The 18,426-nt window shown below is 50.3% G+C and overlaps 1 protein-coding gene and 1 long non-coding RNA gene across 2 annotated transcripts; one reads left to right on the forward strand and one right to left on the reverse strand.

The window, feature by feature from the left end:
* Nucleotides 1-1,474: 1,474 nt before the first annotated feature.
* On the reverse strand, nucleotides 1,475-10,432 carry LOC129403408 (uncharacterized). The gene is made up of 4 exons (XR_008629203.1): nucleotides 10,297-10,432; nucleotides 9,609-9,780; nucleotides 5,600-5,687; nucleotides 1,475-2,877 (listed from the first exon to the last, which is right to left on the reverse strand). It is a non-coding gene; the product is annotated as an uncharacterized LOC129403408 (long non-coding RNA).
* A 65-nt stretch (nucleotides 10,433-10,497) lies between these two features.
* NFKBIA (NFKB inhibitor alpha) lies at nucleotides 10,498-13,712 on the forward strand. The gene is made up of 6 exons (XM_004612120.2): nucleotides 10,498-11,019; nucleotides 11,674-11,782; nucleotides 12,112-12,322; nucleotides 12,563-12,651; nucleotides 12,760-13,032; nucleotides 13,548-13,712. Exons 1-6 carry the CDS (start codon nucleotides 10,793-10,795, stop codon nucleotides 13,593-13,595), a joined length of 957 nt encoding a protein of 318 aa, XP_004612177.1. The 5' UTR covers nucleotides 10,498-10,792; the 3' UTR covers nucleotides 13,596-13,712.
* Nucleotides 13,713-18,426: the final 4,714 nt, after the last annotated feature.

The following is an 18,426-nucleotide window of genomic DNA, read 5'->3' on the forward strand; positions in this document are numbered from 1 at the left end:
GAGGTGTAAGATATCCTGTGCCCACAAGCTCAATGTGCAAAACAGACCTTAAGAATGAGGTGGGGGCTGGAGTGATAGCACAGCGGGTAGGGCGTTTGCCTTGCACTCGGCCGACCCGGGTTCGATTCCCAGCATCCCATATGGTCTCCTAAGCATCGCCAGGAATAATTCCTGAGTGCAGAGCCAGAAGTAACTCCTGTGTGACCCCCCAAAAAAGAAACAAAACAGAACAAAAGAATAAGGAGGAGGGGGGCAGAGAGATAGCACTTCAGGTAGGGTGCTTGCCTTGTCTGTCGCCAACCCCAGGTTCCATCCCCGGCATCCCATATGGTTCCCTGGGCACCACCAGGAGTAACTTCTGAGCATCACCGGGTGTGGCCCCAAAACAAAACAAAAGAATGAGGAGGATTCAGAAGAACATAGATCACTCCAAGGAAAGAAGACGGGGAAGGACCCTGGAAAGGGCTGGGCCCAGGCAGGGACAAAGCAAGCAGCTGATTCTTAGTTCGGAAGGAAATGGACAGGCCATATTCCAGTCAAGGCCAGAGGGGCGGAAGCGACGTGTTGGTGTGGGGGAGAGCTGGACCTAGGCATGACAACATCCAGCTGAGTTCAGCCTTGGAGGGGTTCAGTGCTGCCCGAGGAATTTAGACTCTGTCCTACAGGCCAATGTCGGTCACTAGCGGTTCTGTGACAGGAAGTGACATGATGTTGATATGTAGAAGCACTGTGAAAGATCTCATTGAAAATTACTTATTTAACCCTTTCCTACAACTGAACTTTTGTTTGCTTTGGTTTGGTGGGCCGTACGCAGTGGGGCTCAGAGCTAGTTGAGACTCAGTACTCAAGGGCTGCTCCTGGCAGTGCTCTCAGGAGACCATGTAGAGCCCCAGGCTCAAGCCTCAGTCTCCACATGCCAGCCTGTGCTCCAACCCTCTGAGCCATCTCCCTGGCCCACAATTTGAATTTTTTTCTTTTTGGTTTGGTGCTTTTGTTTTTGTTTTTCTTTGGGGGCCACACCTGGCTGTGCTCAGGGATCACTCCTGGCTCGGTGCTTAGGGATCACTCCTAGCGGGTTTGGGGACCCTATGGGGTACTGGGAATCATACTCCAGTCATCCACGTTTATGGCAAACAGCACCCTGCCTGCTCTATCACTCTGGCCCCAGAGTGTGCCCTTTCACCACCACCCCCTAAAAAAAAAAAAACAAGCTAATTGTTTTAACTATAGGGCTGGAGCGATAGCACAGCGGGTAGGGCATTTGCCTTGCACGTGGCCAACCTGGGTTTCATGACTCCGTCCCTCTAGGAGAGCCCGGCAAGCTACTGACAGTATCCTGCCCACATGGCAGAGCCTGGCAAGCTACCTGTGGCATGTTGGATATACCAAAAATAGTAACAAGTCTCACAATGGAGATGTTACTGGTGCCTGCTCGAGCAAATCGATGAACAGCGGGATGACAGTGATACAGTGATAGAAAATTTAATCTGTGGTTTATGCCCCTACCTCTGAATTTGTTTAAGATCTGAACGTGTGCAGGAAGCAGGAGGGGCTGGAACACTCAGGTGCTTTCTGAACCTTTCTGAGCTTTGAGTTTCTGAGCTCATGAGACTGTCCTATCAGAGAGATGGTGAGGATTAAAGAGCATAAAGTCTATCACACACAGGCCCTGGGGAGAATCCATCACTTGTATCACTTGTCATCCCGTTGCTCATTGATTTGTTTGAGCTGACGCCAGTGATATCTCCATTTGTCCCTGTCGTGTGCTAGTGTAGCCCAATGGCGTCTGCTCGCTCCAGGAACACAAAGAGCCTCAAACCGTTCATTCAGGGTCTTGACGAAGAAGTCTGACCATCTTGTAGGTGGCCAGCCAGGCGTTCTTTTAACGTCCTGTGGAATCCAGTTGGTAACAGTGCTAGTCCAGCAGTCATCTCCAAATCGCATTATGTGTCCGGCCCATCTGATTTCCAACGCCTTGGCAAATGAGACAGCGTTCCTGATCCTCGATCATGGACGGAGGTCAGAACTCCGGATTCCTTCTCTTTGGGGAGAGTCCATAAAAAGCATAAATAACAAACACATGAGGCCTGCGCGCACGTGGACCAATTGTGGGCATGGGAGGAGCAGAGCTGGTGCTTCCAGGATAGTGCGGGGTGCTCCCTGACACTGTGCCGGGTGTGCAGCTCGAGTCGTAAAACGAGTATCCGCTCTCTCAGCAAGTGCTCAAGTCAACTTTTTCTAGGACCTGAGGAGTCCTCAGAGTACCGCTATTCCACAGCTGGCCTGCAGGTGTCGCTGCAGACAACACGATCCAGACCTCTCGGTGCCCAGATTCGGGCAAAGGTCAAGGGGAAGAAAGTGCGCCGGTGGCCCCCAGCCGGACTCCCTGCTCTGCTCAGCCCATGGGCGACTCTGTCTCCAGCAAATGGCCCTCTTCTCTCTCCCTGACTGTCCTGGGGCTCTGGCCGCCTGGAGGCGAACCTCCACCCTTCCACGCTGCAGAGCCAAGGTTGTGGATCAGCTCTAGCTGCTCTTCCTGGCACCCTGGGGTTCCTGCATGGTGGAGCATGATGAGTCCGTGCTGCTACCCCACCCACATGCCCTTCAGCCTCCTGGTTTCAGTCCATGATCTTAGCGGCGCTCCCCTGTCCTCTCACATGCTTCTAAGTTCTCTGCTAAATTGCAGAGAATTTTCACATAGCAGCAACCAGAGACGTGGGGTGTTCATCTACCTTTCCTTTAGAAAAGTATCCGTGTTCTGTTGCTAACCTTGTGGCCCCGACGCAGCCCTCGGGGATGGGAAATGATGTGTATTCCTGAGTCAGGCTGTGACTTTTCCACAGGGAGCCCGTCACAGTCATGGGACCAGACTCTGACCTGGTAACAAAGGGAAAATGTTCCAGATTAATTTTCCCTTCCGCCTGCTGGTGGCCTCTGTGACACTGCCTCCCTCCTTAGCATGCACGTGCGCGCGCACACACACACACACACACACACACACAATTTTTAAAGCTGAGCTGCTCATGGGGGTCACACATTGGGGTGTGGTGCTCGCACATTCTGCCCAGTGTTCACTGAGGTTTGCAGTCTTGGTTGAGACGTTTACATGGTCTCTCCGGGGCTGGCACTTCCCGGCCATGGCACTCACACAACTCTTTGGTTGTGGCAGCACCCCTTTTTGTGGTTCTTACACATGCCTGGCTTTGGTGCAGCTGGGAAGCTGGCAGCATGGGGATGGCAGTTGGCAGAGTTGCCAGGATGGTGCGGGGTGCATGTGGTGCTAATAACCACGTGCTTGCACAGCAGGTACTATGAGCCGTTGCGCGATTTCTCTGAGCTTCTCTCTCCCTTCCTATGGTCTTGCATTTGCTTTCAATACTTAAAAATCAGAAAGGCTGAGGGAGAGGGTGGTAGCAGGAGGGAAACTGGAAACATTGGTGGTGAGCAATGTACACTGGTGAAGGGATGGGTGCTAGAACATTGTATGACTTTAACCTGATCAAGGACAACTATGTGACGTGTATCTCATGGTGATTCAACAAAAATAAATAAATCATCTAAAGAATAACAGTTGGAATAAATTCTCTTATAAGGATTCTTCCCGTGAACAGCCTCAGGGACACATCCCAGTTTCTAATACAGATCCAGGTAATCTGGGGTTTGACTCCAGAGAACAGAAATTCTGAAAGGGGGCGTTGGAGCCATATCATCTCAGTGACCACCAGAAAAAGTGAGGATCAGCTACATCCCTGAACCTTTATATTCTGAAGCAAATTAGCGGCTCTCATTCTGTCTACTTTACACATAAATTATTACCAAGACCTTAGATGGGGCTTTTTAAGCTTTTTCCACTTTGACCCCCTTCCAGGGCCAATCGTTTTCGCGACAGTCTATCTGGAACTAATCTATGTGGGGCCAATCACTTGAGAAATTATTATATGACCTCAGTATGTATATTTAAATAAAATAAGTATGTTTGCCTTTCATGCGGCCGACCCGAGTTCGATTCCTCCGCCTGTCTCGGAGAGCCCGGCAAGCTACTGAGAGTATCGTGCCTGCGCAACAGAGCCTGGCAAGCTACCCATGCGTATTGGATATGCCAGAAACAGTAACAATAAGTCTCTCAATGAGAGATGTTACTGGTGCCCGCTCCAGTAAATCGGTGAACAACGGGATGACAGTGATACAAATCAAAATTTCACTCTAAGTATAAAGAGTTTTACTTTAAAACTTTTTTTTTTTTTAGTTACACAGCCCTAGGCTAGGGCTGGAGAGATAGCACAGCAGGTAGGGAGCTTGTCTTGCACACCACAGACCTGGGTTAGATCCCTGGCACCCCACACGGTCCCCTGAATCCCACCATGAGTGATCTCTGAGCACAGAGTCAGGAGGAAGCCCTGAGCACTGCTGGGTGTAGCCCCAAACAAAACAAAACAGAAGAATGTTACACAGGCCTGACCCACCGTTTAAGAAACCTGACCTTAGACCATAGAGAAAAATAATACCCACATCCCCATTCAAATTCCAGTAGTGCCTTTAGCCTCTGGATGTCATGAAGGATCAGGATAATGATGCCCAAGAACAGCGGCTCCCTGTCACTTGTTCCCTATGCCAGTGAGTACCTGCTTTTGTGTGAAACTTGTCCTCGTGCTCTGAACTACCCCAGAATGAATTTACACTCAGGACAAAACAACAAATAAGCTGGCATGAGGAGGAAGCCATGGGTCTCTCAACGGGGCCTCGGTTCCGATCAGGCTACTCCTCCCTGAGTCCCAATGAAGACAGCAGCATCCCACAAGCCTGTAGATCTCTCCTGGTTACAAGCAACAAACAATGAAAAGACAGAGCCAAAAACTTGGCCTGGTGACACATGCGGGCACCTCCTTCCCTGGCAGCAGGTTCCCTAAGATATGCATAAGGCAGTACAGCCAGAGGCGCCTGGCTGGGGTCCAGCAGAACAGGGACGCCCAAAGAACTGTTTACTGGAAGAATTGATGTTTCAGGGCTGGAGAGATAGTAAGGTGCTTGCCATGAATGTGCCTGTCCCTGAGTCAATCCTTGTTACCCCATATGGCACCCTGGGTACCACCAGGGGTGGTCCCTGATCACATAGCCAAGAATATGCCCTGAGCATAGCCAGGTGTGGCAGGAAGAAAGGAAGGAAGGAAGGAAGGAAGGAAGGAAGGAAGGAAGGAAGGAAGGAAGGAAGGAAGGAAGGAAGGAAGGAAGGAAGGAAGGAAGGAAGGAAGGAGGGAAGGAGGGAGGGAGGGAGGGAGGGAGGGAGGGAGGGAGGGAGGGAGGGAAGGAGGGAAGAAGGGAAGGAGGGAGGGAGGGAGGGAAGGAAGGAGGGAAGGAAGGAAGGAGGGAGGGAGGGAGGAAGGTTGGTTTCAAGTTTTTAAAAATCTAAATAGTCTTGTCACCGCCAAGGTGTGATCCTGGGGGCCGCACGTGTGCAGCCTCTCCACAGCTGCACGAGCATGACTCCAGAGGCCAGCTAAACTACTTTTGGTATGGGCAGCTCCTTGCAGAATGTCTCCAGACTGAGAACTAAGCCGCAGCCCCATGCCTGCCCAGGAGGGGAAAGGTATTTCTCTCTCACCTTTTTCCTTGCCGGGGGTGAAGGGCGTGGCAACCGCCATATTATGAGGACCACAGATGAGAGTTACAAGCTTGCAAGGATCCAATATCTGGAAGAAATTTCCCTGGACTTAGTTGCTAAAATACAGAAATCCGAAACCTCATATCCCTTCAAAACAGGTCTGACTCTAGTGGGGAACTCCTAACAATAATAGTGAGGTTTTTGTTGAAATATTGAATGCAACCAAAGTAAAGAGAAAGTAAAGTGAAATTTATCAGTTCGGGGGGAGTGGGCGGGATGGGAGGTATACTGGGTTTTTTGTGGTTTATTTTATTTTATTTTTTTGGTGGTGGAATATGGGCACTGGTGAAGGAATGGTTGTCTCAGCATTGTATAACTGAGACTTAAATCTGAAAGTATTGTAATTTTCCACATGGTGATTCAATATTAAAAAAAAATCTGAATAGTCTTTGTGAGAAAAATCCAAACTTGAACTTGGTTGTATTTGTAATTCTAGCACAGGGTTTAAAAGCTCTTCGGGGGCGGGGGGGTGCTGGAGCGATAGCACAGCAGGTAGGGCATTTGTCTTGCATGCAGCCAACCCGGGTTTGATTTCCAGCATCCCATATGGTCCCCTGAGCATTGCCAGGAGAAATTCCTGAGTGCATGAGCCAGGAGTAACCCCTGTGCATCTCCGGATATGACCCAAAAAGAAAAAAAACAAATCTTCGGGGAGGGAGAACTTTTGTTCCAGAGTTTAGAGTCTCTGAGTCCAACTCCGCCTGCCAGGGGCAGCCCTGTCCTGCTGACCGGATACTGCATCCCAGCACCAAGATACCGCTGGCTAGAGGAAAACAATTCTCCATTTCCCTGGCTATAGCAACTAGAACAGGACACGCTGTGTAAGATAGTAAGAAAGCAAGAATGTTCATTGACCTGGGTGAACATACACAAACCTCCACGCTGCTGTACCCAGATACATTGGTCAGATGTGCTGCTCAGTCCATGCTGTGCCCATTCTGCTCCAGAGAGTGCTCCCGTGTCAGAGTGCCATGGGCCTAAAACACCCTGCCACTTCCGCGCTACAGCCTGAGCTAGAAATGCTTTATGGTTCCTACATTCATTCTGGGAGAGAGAGGGGAAGTGGTTGAGGAAAAAAGCGTCGTCTGCAGTGCTCAGGGCTTCCTCCCGGCTCTGTCCACAAGGGCCAATCCTGGCAGTGCTGCAGTATGTGGTGTTGGGGATTGGACCCAGGTCAGCCACAGGTAAGGCAAGCACCTTAACTACGGACTGCACTCTCTTGGACCCAACACATGCATTCTTTTGCATTCAAAAGTCAAAAAGGTAAATGATTTTTAAAATATTATGAATTATCTCATAATATGAGACTGTTACTCAAGGACAGTAGAGACAAGGGCCAGGAATATTGCCCTATGGTTGGAAGCCTGCCTCATGAGCTGGGGGAGAAGGCAGCTGGAATAGAGAAGGGGTCACTAAAACAATGATGGTTGGAGGAATCGTCCGGGATGGGAGATGTGTGCTGAAAGTAGATAAAGGACCAAACATGATAACCTCTCAATATCTGTATTGCTAACCATAATGACCAAAAGTAGAGAGTATGGGGGGAATTGTCTGCCACAGAGGCATGGGAGGGGTGGGATTCGGGGGGGATACCAGGGACATTGGTGGTGGAAAAATGTGAACTCATGGAAGGGTGGGTGTTTCATCTTGTAAGATTGCAACTCAAACATGAGATCTTTGTAACTGTATCTCATGGTTACTCAATTAAAAAAAAAAAAGAGTTATCTAAGATTGTAACATCTTAGAATTGTTTGAATGCTCAAAGCTCAGCATGGGAATCTCAAACTGGAATGTTTGAGAATGAGGTACAGTGCGGGGCAGGTGGTGAGAATCTAAGTGCTGAGAATGCATGAAAGTCTTTCTAAAGTTTTCTTTTGCACTATCTGCTCACATTTTCTGGTTTCCAGGTACATTCTGCACTGGAATTGTTTGAAGCCATATAGAGCTATACATGATAGAGTGAAAAACCTGTTGGATCACATTCGAAACAGTCTCCCAGGTTGCAGAAAAACAAAAGTGACCTCCTGGGAATCCCCACCTTGGGACAGGTCAGCAAGGTCCAGCAGGTCCTTGCCGACTACAGAAAGCACGTGATCCCAGCTGGCCTGGGCCTGTCTTTTACCACTAGGTGTCACACTTAACAATCAGAAACACAGACCCTGGGTGCTGAAGGCCATCAACATAAAACCAAGAAGGAGGGTGCAAGAAATAATCCTGGGATTCCTTTTACATATGCAAGACTTTCTTTTTAAATGTAGCACTGTAGCACTGTCATCCCATTGTTCATTGATTTGCTCAGCGGGCACCAGTAACGTCTCCATTGTGAGATCTGTTACTGTTTTTGGCATATCGAATACATCATGGGTAGCTTGTTAGGCTCTGCCATGCATGTGGGATGCTCTCAGTAGCTTCCCAGGCACTCTGAGAGGGATGAAGGAATCAAACCGGGGTCGGCTGCGTGCAAGGCAAAAGCCCTATCTGCTGTGCTATTGCTCCAGCCCTATTTTTAAATAATAATTTAAGATAATAATTTAAATTTTATTAGTAGTATTATTACTGTTCTTTAGGGCCACACCTGCCAGTGTTTAGGGATCCCTAATGCAGTATCAGGGATCAAATCAAGGGTCAGTCACTAGGGCAAATGCCTTAATTGTTTCTTCAGCGTTTAATGATCATTTTAAAACCTTCAGATAAAAAAAAAAAATCCTCTTCTAGAATATCCATTATAAGGGCTCATGAAGAGTTTAACATTTCTGTGTATTTTTTTAAGACATGGATATGGTAAAATAGAAGGTAGAAGCTTTCCTAACAAGTGAAATATGAGTATACTCATGATACTCATGAGTATCATGAGTATCTTATAACAAATGACTTTGAGTATCTTCCAGATTTCAGTGTATTCAGTCTCATTTTCAAAATGTGTTTTCAAAAGTGTTCAGACTGAATGCTTTGGTGAAATGATGGCTATGTTGAGATGGAAACCTATACGCTTCTAGAGGTTGCCTAGGTAAATTTCTTCTGCATTTCAGCTCTCTTTTTAGGAAAGTTGGAACAATACCTATCTTACGAGATTAATTCTGAGAACCGTGGTGTCTCATAAAGTACTGGAGTCCTTCCAGACATTTATGCTGTGATATTTCCAAGAGCCATAGTCTCACCCTTAAGCAGTTAGACATAGGTTTGTTGCCAAGCGATAACATTTTTAAGCTGGAAAAATACTTAAATAGCATTAAGTCTTATGTTATTATAAGCACAGTTATTCACAGCAGTGAGCTGATCTCTCTGATATGCAGTTCCCTATGGGTAGAACCTAGAATTGAGGCTTCCTCCTTAGAGTCACTGTTCCACCTTGTCCCAGTAATTGTGTAATTGTGTATCATAAGCTGTAGAGGTGACAAGTCTATCCCTGGCAAATTTTTATTTTAATATGTGATCATTACTACCATGAAGGTTTTGTTTCTTGACTTGACTCCCCTCCCCCACTCCAGTTGTGTCTCATTGCCCCTTGACCCTGATTCCCGACATTCAGACATTAAGGGATAGGTGAGAGGTGAGAGGAAAAGGAATAGTTAGTATGTGACTGGTCAAGATGAAGAATCAGCAGAGATCTCTGCAAGTTCATACAGACCTCCTGACCCTAATTCTGAATAACTGAGGCTGCTTCCTGCTGCTTGGACCAATTCTAGGAGTACATGGAATCAGCCTCCTGGCGTGGAGGTGGGGAATGGGGAGTATGATTTCTAGTTGTGCAGGTGCAGACCCCTGTTGAGGAACCGGCAATGCCTGACCCCTCTGCAGGGGCAGGGCCAGCTGCTGCCCTTTCTTAGTTTCAGGGGGTCAGTAGATGCTGGATGAACCATGCAGACGCTGTCCTGAGTCTGCTGCATGCCTCAAAGTTACTTTATTATGCCAGCCTTGATGTCCCATATTGGGTAAGGCACTACTCAACCCATTCTCAGTCTTCTGCGCCAAACACTCCTGGAAAGTTGCCCAGCTGTGCTTCCAGATGCACACTCGGGATCTGGCTTCTGCAGCAGCACCATGCAAAACCATCAGGGTCTCAGGGATGATTTCATTATTGCACAGCACCAACCAGCTCTACTGTAAAGCACCATGCTTTCCTTAAAAAAAAAAAAAATTAAACCTCATCATGTTGGTTAAAAAGTCATAAACAGCAATTTTTCCACATTCAAGGAAGAGTCCCTCTCCCCGTCCCCCAGTCAGAACTATTAATCCCGAGGAAATGATTTGAGGGTTATCCAAGCCTATACGCGGTTAACGACAAAACTTTCATCACTTCCACTTCAAGGGAGGGGGGGGGCGGGGAACACTAGTTGCCCCTGCAGGGTGCGAAAACAGAAGGCAGAAACGCAAAGGCAGCCTGCGACGTTCTCACCACACCGCATCCTTCCTCGCTGTTTGGGGAAGCGCACCAACCATCATTTCCACTCGGATTTTCAAAAGACCCAAGAAAACCCGGAAAGGATCGGGCTGGTTGGCAAAACTCCGACGAAAAGCAGCAGGGCTTGCATCCTTGGACTCTCAGCCACCGAAGCCCCCTGTCCCGCGTTCCCCAATCAATTCGGCTATAGGAAACCCCGGGGACAGGAGTGGGGTTTGCAGAGGGTCGGGATTACCGGGTGCAGGCTGCAGGGAAGTACCGGGAGGGGGCTGGCCGGGAGGACTTTCCAGCCACTCAGCGCTCATCAAAAAGTTCCCTGTGCATGACCCCAGTGGCTCATCGCAGGGAGTTTCTCCACTGAACCCCAGCTCCGAGTTTAGGCTGCTTTTCCCCCCTTAGCAGAGAGCGAAGCCAGTTCTCTTTTTCTGGTCTGACTTGTTTGGAAATTCCCTAGCTTGACCCCGCCCCGGAGAAATCCCCTGCCAGCGTTTATAGGGCGCTGCGCGGCGCTGCCGAGGCCCACAGTGCAATCCTCCAGCCGCGCCACCCGCCGGAGACGCAGCGAGCGCGCAGCAGCCCGGGACTCAGCAACCCCGAGCGCGCAGCAGCCCCGAGCGCTCAGCAACCCCAAGCGCGCAGCCCGCCCGGGAGCCCGGGAACCCGCGAGCACCGAGCACCGAGCACCGAGCACGCCGCCCGCGGCCGAGCGCAGCCCGAGCCCGAGCCCCGCCATGTTTCAGCACGTCGAGCCAGCCCCGGAGCGGGCCCCGGACGGCCCCCGGGACCCTCTGAAGAAGGAGCGGCTGCTCGAGGACCGCCACGACAGCGGCCTGGACTCCATGAAAGATGAGGAGTATGAGCAGATGGTGAAGGAGCTGCAGGAGATCCGCCTGGAGACGCAGGCGGCACCCAGCGGCGCCGAGCCATGGAAGCAGCAGCTCACCGAGGACGGAGACTCGTAAGTGTGGCATCCCCTCCAACCCCCCGGGGGCGGAGGAGAGAGTGGGGGAGGAGGGGAGGTGAAGGGGGGAATCGGGGCGCACCGGGTCTGCACCTGGGTCTGCAATGGGTACTGCAGGGCCCGCGAGGTTGCAGGGCCTTGCATTCTTGGGCCCATGCATCTACCACCCCCCGCCCCCCACTCCCGAGCCGGTGGTGCAACGCCACTGAACTGCGGAGCCCCCTCCCCAGCCCCGCAGCGCAGCTTTGCAGCGGCGCATTGCACACACACCCCCACCCCCCATCTCCAGTGCAGATCCTCCGGGTCGGGGGGCGGGGCGGTGGCGGGGACGCGAAGTCCCAGCTTGCATAAGGGGGGGCGGGAGTTTCTGCCCCGCTGGCAGGCGCCCTGCGGCCGGGAGGGGAAGTACAGGGCGTTCCGGCCGGCGGGAGGGCGGGGCGGTCTGGCCGGCGCCCGGGGAGGGGGGGTTGGGGGAGGGCGGAAAGTCCCTGGGCGCCTGCCAGGAACACTCAGCTCATAATAACCTCGCGGAAAACACCGAGGCCGAGGCCTCCAGAAACCCCGACCTTGCGCAATCCCCTGCAGCCCGCGCCTCCCTGGGCCCCACGCCGTGCACTCACCAGCCCTGGGGTTTTTCCCTCCACCCCGCAGGTTCCTGCACTTGGCCATCATCCACGAAGAGAAGGCGCTGACCATGGAAGTGGTCCACAGGGTGAAGGGAGACCTGGCCTTCGTCAACTTCCAGAACAACCTGCAGCAGGTGCGCGTCTGGCCCCTGCGCCTGCCCCCCTCCTCAGAAGCCACCCCAGCGCCCCCCCCATTCCAAACCCTCTCTAAATGCACAGCCAATGGGCATGACCAGTGATCCCACTCCACCTTTACCCTGGGGTCCACCAGCAATCAAAGGGCTTCGCTGGTTCTGTGAGACCTCTTTGGGTCTCTATCAGGGGCACTAGTATTTGTCCCCTCCTTACAGCCCTCTGGGAGGACCCCACCTACACCCAAACCAAGGAGAGGTCAGGGGTTCCTGGGCCTGGAATGAGGGTTGGAGCTGTGGTTTATCGTCCTTCTCTCCCCTCCTGTTTGTAGACTCCTCTCCACTTGGCTGTGATCACCAACCAGCCAGAAATTGCTGAGGCGCTTCTGGAAGCTGGCTGTGATCCGGAGCTCCGAGACTTTCGAGGAAATACCCCCCTACACCTGGCCTGTGAGCAGGGCTGCCTGGCCAGCGTGGGCGTCCTGACTCAGACCTGTGGGACCCAGCGCCTCTATTCCATCCTGCGGGCCACCAACTACAACGGTGCGTGTCTGCAGGGTCAGAGATGGGCGGGATGGGCAGATTTAGGTAGCACAGGCAAGGGCTGACACTCAGCCTATGCATGGAGGAAAAGGTCTAAGAGGCCTCGCTGATGCCTGCGTCAGCTGTGTAACCAGGAACCAGCATTCTGGGTTCTTCCAAGGCAGAAAAATGGGCCTCCTAAAAAGAATAGTTAAGGGGAGACCGAAGCAAGTAATCACACTTCTCCTCTCCTGTTTCTAGGTCACACGTGTTTGCACTTAGCCTCCATCCACGGCTACCTGGGCATTGTGGAGCTCTTGGTGTCCTTGGGTGCTGATGTCAATGCAAAGGTGAGTTGGGGTGCAGAGGCGTGCCTGATTCTTCCACAACAGGAGTCACATGTCTTAGTTGGAGTGGAAATTCCAGGCCTGACCATGTCAAATTCCTTTCGCCATCAGGAGCCCTGCAATGGCCGGACTGCCCTGCACCTGGCGGTGGACCTGCAGAATTCTGACCTGGTGGCCCTCCTGTTGAAGTGTGGGGCTGATGTTAACAGTGTCACCTATCAAGGCTACTCCCCATACCAGCTCACCTGGGGCCGCCCCAGCACGCAGATCCAGCAACAGCTGGGCCAGTTCACGCAAGAGAACCTGCAGATGCTGCCAGAGAGCGAGGACGAGGAGAACTCTGACTCGGAGGCCGAGTTCACTTCGGAGGAAGAGGAGGACGAGGTGAGTGTCCGCCAGCTTCCTCATGCTCCACGGGAATGGTGCGGGCCTGCTCTCCCTCCTCCCTCCCAGGCTCCGAGGGTTTCAGCAGACCTTGTGCAGAGATAGGCCAGACCTTGGCTTCTTTTCTTCCCCAGCCCCCACCCCTTTTAAAAGACAAAGCTCATCCAAGGAGAAACTTGCCCGTGAAGTTAATTTTTATTTGGGTGATGGGATATGGAGTTTCAGAAGACTTGGCTTATTTCCCTCGGTAGCCATGATGCCAGCACCTTAGCAAAATCTCTGGACGGGGGCTGAAGAGATAGGAAAGGGATTAAGGCGCTTGCTTGCCTTGCATATAACCGACCCTAGTTTCAATTTTTGATAGTTTGTCCCCCAGCACTGCCAGGATGGACCCCCAAGCACAGAGCCAGGAATAGCCCCTGAGCACTGCCGGGTGTATCCCCAACCCCCCCTCCACGCCCCTCTCCCCAAAAAACTATTGGAAGTTTAATGTGTCTTTTCCCCTCTGTTTTTAGCTGCTCTATGATGACTGTGTCCTTGGAGGCCAGCGCCTGACGTTATAAGCTTCAGAAAGTGACTGAAAGAACATGGACTTTGTATATTTGTAAAAAAAAAAAAAGCCAAAGTTTTATTTTTCTAAGGAAAAGAAAAAAGAAAAAAAAAATCAGGGTGCACTTAAACCACACTCCACACTGTCTGACCCAGAATACTTTTCTGTGCTGGATTGGCCCTCATTTTGTTTTTTTTTTTTGTGAACTTTGGAATGGGGGCAAGAAAGATCATTGGAGTTCAAAGAACCCTTTAAGCCTTACTTCTGTGGGGATTTAGGGAAAAGCCATCCAGCATTTAATGAAAGGATTAACTTATTGGGCTTATTGATGGAACCACCATGAAATTTGTGACTGCGTCCACTTGAATCCTGTGATCTGTATCCACCCAGTGTGTTGTTAAAACAATTTTCAGTGTTGTGGAGCTAAAAAGTCATATATTTATGTGACCCTCCTGTAAATGGTGTACATGGTGTATTTTGTTGGTAATTATTTTGGTACTTTGAAGATGTATATTTATTAAACAAATTTTTACGAACAGAATTAGTCTGGTCTGTTTCCTTCAGGCTGGCGTAGGGCTCCTGAGAGTCATCCTGTCCTCAGGCAGATGGGAGAGACCTCAACCACACTTTACCTAGGCAAATGCGAGAGCACTTTGCGAAGCTGCCCACAGAACTCCAGACAGCAGCTTCTCACGGGGTAGCTGCCAACCCAGCTTTGCAAGCTGCCCCGCCCCATCCAGGGTGGGGGCCAAGGCTGTTGGCAGAAGGATAGGAAACACCCATCAGCGTTGCGGTGGCAGTAAGCTGATTGGCTGTTGCCCATAGTTTCCCCCTTGTCATTTCCTTCCATTCCCTTGGGTTCAGCTCTTCCAGAACCCTTGTTCCACTTTGAGGAATTATCCTGGCCCAGGACTGTGTGGCTTGACTGCATGCCCTGGAGCGGGGGCAGATCTCACCAGCACACGGGGAGGCCACTAAGGACACGGGATCAGGCATGAGACTCCCATAGTGTATTTGCACTGAGATTTGTCAATCGGTGCTCACCTCAGCCTTTGCTCCTTTATAAACTGGGCTGTTGCAGAGGTTACATAAGACAATGCACGTAAAAAAATAAGAGTGCCAGGTAATGTGCTAAAAAATATCCTGTATTTGCACTAGAAGGAACAAAGCAGAGCGCATGTCAGGGTCACAATGCAGGCAGGGGGTGAGCTCTTGGAATAAGCTTTAGAAGTTTAGCTTTGCTTTTTTCTTCTCTTATTTATTTTTGTTTTGGGGTCACAGCCTATGGTGCTCAGTGGTTACTCCTGGCTCTGTGCTCAAGGGTCACTCCTGGCTGTGTTCAGGGGACCAAATGAGATGCCAAAGATTGAACCCTGGTTGGCTGCATTCAAGACCTACCTGTGTATTATTGCTCTGGTCCCCAGAAGATTAGCTTCTTACAAGATTTTCACCTTGAAGCCTATTTTGCTGTCAGCTGTGGTATAAAAGGCCTGAAGTCTTCATGTGTTTAGTTGACTAACTCTACTGATTAATTCTACAGATGCAAACTATTTCACAAGAAATCACTAATTTGTGAGATCTGGCCTTAGATTCTTCGTATGTATTTGTGTTTTCATCCATAAAATGGCATCTCTCGGATCAGAGCCAGTACAGCCAGTCAGGTGCTTGCATGTGGCTGGCCCAACTTCAGGTCGGCATATGGTCCCCTGAGCCCTGCCAGGAGTGATTCCTGTGTGCAGCCAGGCATGGCCCAAAATTTAAAAAAATAAACAGTCAAAATGCAAATGGCATTACTTTGGCTAGGGAGAAAGAAAAATTTCCATAAAATACGGATGCATATAAATAGTTATGTGTTATATATTATTGCATAATTTTTTTTTTGTTTTTTTGGGTCAAACCCAGTGATGCTCAGGGGTTACTCCTGGCTCTGCACTCAAGAATCACTCCTGATGGTGCTCAGGGAACCCTATGGGTTGCTGGGCATTGAACCCTGGTTGGTTGTGTGCAAGGCGAACGCCCTACCCACCATACTATCAATCTGCCCCCTAAATTTCTTTTCTTTTTTTTTTTTGCTTTTTGGGTCACACCCAGCGATGCTCAGGGGTTACTCCTGGCTTTGCACTCAGGAATTACTCCTGGCGGTGCTTGGGGGACCATATGGGATGCCGGGGATCGAATCCGGGTCGGCCGCGTGCAAGGCAAACGCCCTACCCGCTGTGCTATCGCTCCGGCCCCTGCCCCCTAAATTTCTAAGTATAATTTGGCATACTTTGGCTTACACCAAAAACAGCATTGTCATTAAGATCATTAATTCATTAATGTGAAAGTTAGGTCAATAGGATCACCTTTCTCAGACAACAAACTAAGCCAATATTTAGTAATTCTTCCCTCTACAGTCCCCTGGACTGGACTGGACCCCTCAGTCATCTGCCGCAGAGCGCTGTGGTGCCCTTTCTTCCAGCCTTGTCTTCTCTCAAAGCACCCTCGGCCCATCATCCAAATTCCTTTATCCCAGAGCACCTCTAATTCCTGCATCTTTTTCAGACTCAGCTCTCAGCTGACAAATGGGAAGGGTGAAAGGGTGAAGGGTGAAAGGGGTGGGATGCACGTCCTAGTCCAGAGAACAGAGGTTCAAGCTCGCCTCCCCAGTTTAAATGGACTTTGCCTCTAGCGCTTCTCAGTCCTCTTGTTTGCCCCTACTGGTGGGGAGCATTCGAAGAGGCCCAGGCACTCACCCCAGCTCTGCACTAGTCGGTAGGAAAGAAATGGAATGGAACAGAGATGTGGTCCCACTTCCTCTGCCTCCTGGATGATTGGAGCAGGGATTGAGGTTCATGTTCAGGGTGGTAATGGAGAGGACCTCGTTCGTCTCCCCCTTCTTAGGCTCAGCCCCCCATGTTCTAGCTTTTCTTCTCTTTAGGACCCCAAATGTGCAGACTGGATTCTATCCTCTACATGAATCCAGGAGCAGCTGAGCCCAAATTAAGGAATGAAGTCCCCTCAAATCTTTTTTTTTTTTTCTTTTGGTGGGGAGAGGGTTGGGTTTGTTTTTATTATTTTGGCCAGATCAACTACACTCAGGGATTGTTCCTGAGGGACCATCTGTGGTGCCAGGATTGAACCCTAGTCAGCTGCATCCAGGCAAGGACATTACTTGTACTATCTCTCACAGCCCCCAGATTTCTAGTCTCAGGTTCCTGTTTCCCTCTTTTTGGCTTTCTTTTGGATCACACCCAGCAACGCTATGCTCAGGGCTTACACCTGGCTCTGCACTCAAGAATCACTCCTGGCAGTGTTCGGGGGACCATATGGGATGCCAGGAATAGAACCCAGGTCAGCCATGTGCAAGGCAAAAGCCCTACCTGCTATACTATCACTCCGGCCCCCTCTGGTTCTTCTTCCTGTTTATTCACTGCCTTTTTTCTTTTCTGTTTTATTTTATACCAGCCTTTATTCACATCTACTTAATGTCTGGACCCTTGAAAAAATTTAGAACCGAGACATTCTAATTTGTAGAGCCTTTCTTCAATTTCAAAGCAAACAAGGACAAAGCTTTCCCATGAAAACAGAACCTCCCATAAACTTTAATTTTCTCTTAGAAAGAAAAGGTCCTGCCAGGGCCGGTAGAAGTAGGAGAGCCTTGGAAAAGAGGGAAGTGGCTCAAAGGGAAATAAAAAATCACATCTGCCACTTCCTTGAATATAGTTCCTTGATTCCTTCAGCCTGCCTCATCTTTAGGACAAATTCCCATTGTTGGGTGGGGGTGGGGAATCACACCCACAGTGCTCAGGGGCTACCCTCAGCTCCACACTGAGGGTTTGGGGCTGCTCTCTTGCAGTGCTCAGGGAGCCATGCATTGCTTTGCACCCAAGGCCTGCCCCTTTGAGTTATCGCCCCCAACTCCAGGATAAATTCCTCTCTAGGTCACCAGAACCAAGGCCTTTTCAGAAGGAAGGTTTTTTTTCTTTAAAGAGGGAACAAATACTAATCAGAGAGATCTGAAGACCTTCATCTGCGGCCTGGAAACGCCGAAGGCTGGGTGCTGAGAGATGTTTGCATTACAGCTTCAGTTGCCACTGGTGATGATGAAGTGGCGACATTAGTGAGTCAGTGAGCCAGGTTCTTCCTCGCCCCCTTTCCCCTGGATTCTCATCGGCTTGCCTCCTATGTGGTTGAAAAGGTCAGGGTAGGACAGAGCAATACATATACCTGAGAAGCACAGGCTCTGGTCCTGGATGAGAATATCCCAGGTTGTATTTTCCCATTTTAAGGAAGCGTTCCAAAAATGAACCCCAGTCTCCCACGTCCTTCCCCTGCTGGAGAAGTGGGGTTCCCAGTCAAGCCATTCATCCCCCCCGATAATGCATTTATTCTCCAGGACCTCTGCCAGGGGTGGAAACAGAGGAACCAGCCCTGGCCTCTCCTTCCTCTGGGTTTAGTTGGAGAGGGAGGCAAACCAGCAGGACAGAGCAGCCGGGGCTGGGAGATAAAAGGCAGAGCGGCACGATGAGGCCCCTGTGGCATCACAAGGCTGGGAGGAGGACCAAGAGGCTCTTACTCGTCTGCCAGGCCTGAACCATTCTCTTTTCTCTTGTCCTGAGTGACCAGTGACAGGGGGAAGAACAAAAACAAAAACTGTGCTCATTGCAAAACTAATTTCTGGGCTGGGATTAACTGGATCATTCATCACTGAGGATGCTCCCACATTGCCAGAACTCAGCCTGCAGCAAGGTACCACCCACCAGGTTTGGGGATTAACGATACAGGGGGTGCATGCTGTGGGCCAGAGCTTTGCAGGCTCAATATGCACCCCGCATGGATTTGGGGATGGTGTTGAAGTACAG

Source organism: Sorex araneus, chromosome 3 (genome assembly GCF_027595985.1).
Source record: "Sorex araneus isolate mSorAra2 chromosome 3, mSorAra2.pri, whole genome shotgun sequence".
Classification (NCBI taxonomy): Eukaryota; Metazoa; Chordata; class Mammalia; order Eulipotyphla; family Soricidae; genus Sorex; species Sorex araneus.

What these genes read in the sequence shown, in the direction of transcription:
- NFKBIA (XM_004612120.2), top strand. Translation starts at nt 10,793, where the DNA reads ATGTTTCAGCACGTCGAGCCAGCCCCGGAGCGGGCCCCGGACGGCCCC. An exon ending in CTCACCGAGGACGGAGACTC is followed by an intron (nt 11,020 to 11,673) that starts GTAAGTGTGGCA and finishes TCCACCCCGCAG; the next exon opens with GTTCCTGCACTTGGCCATCA. An exon ending in CGGAGGAAGAGGAGGACGAG is followed by an intron (nt 13,033 to 13,547) that starts GTGAGTGTCCGC and finishes CTCTGTTTTTAG; the next exon opens with CTGCTCTATGATGACTGTGT.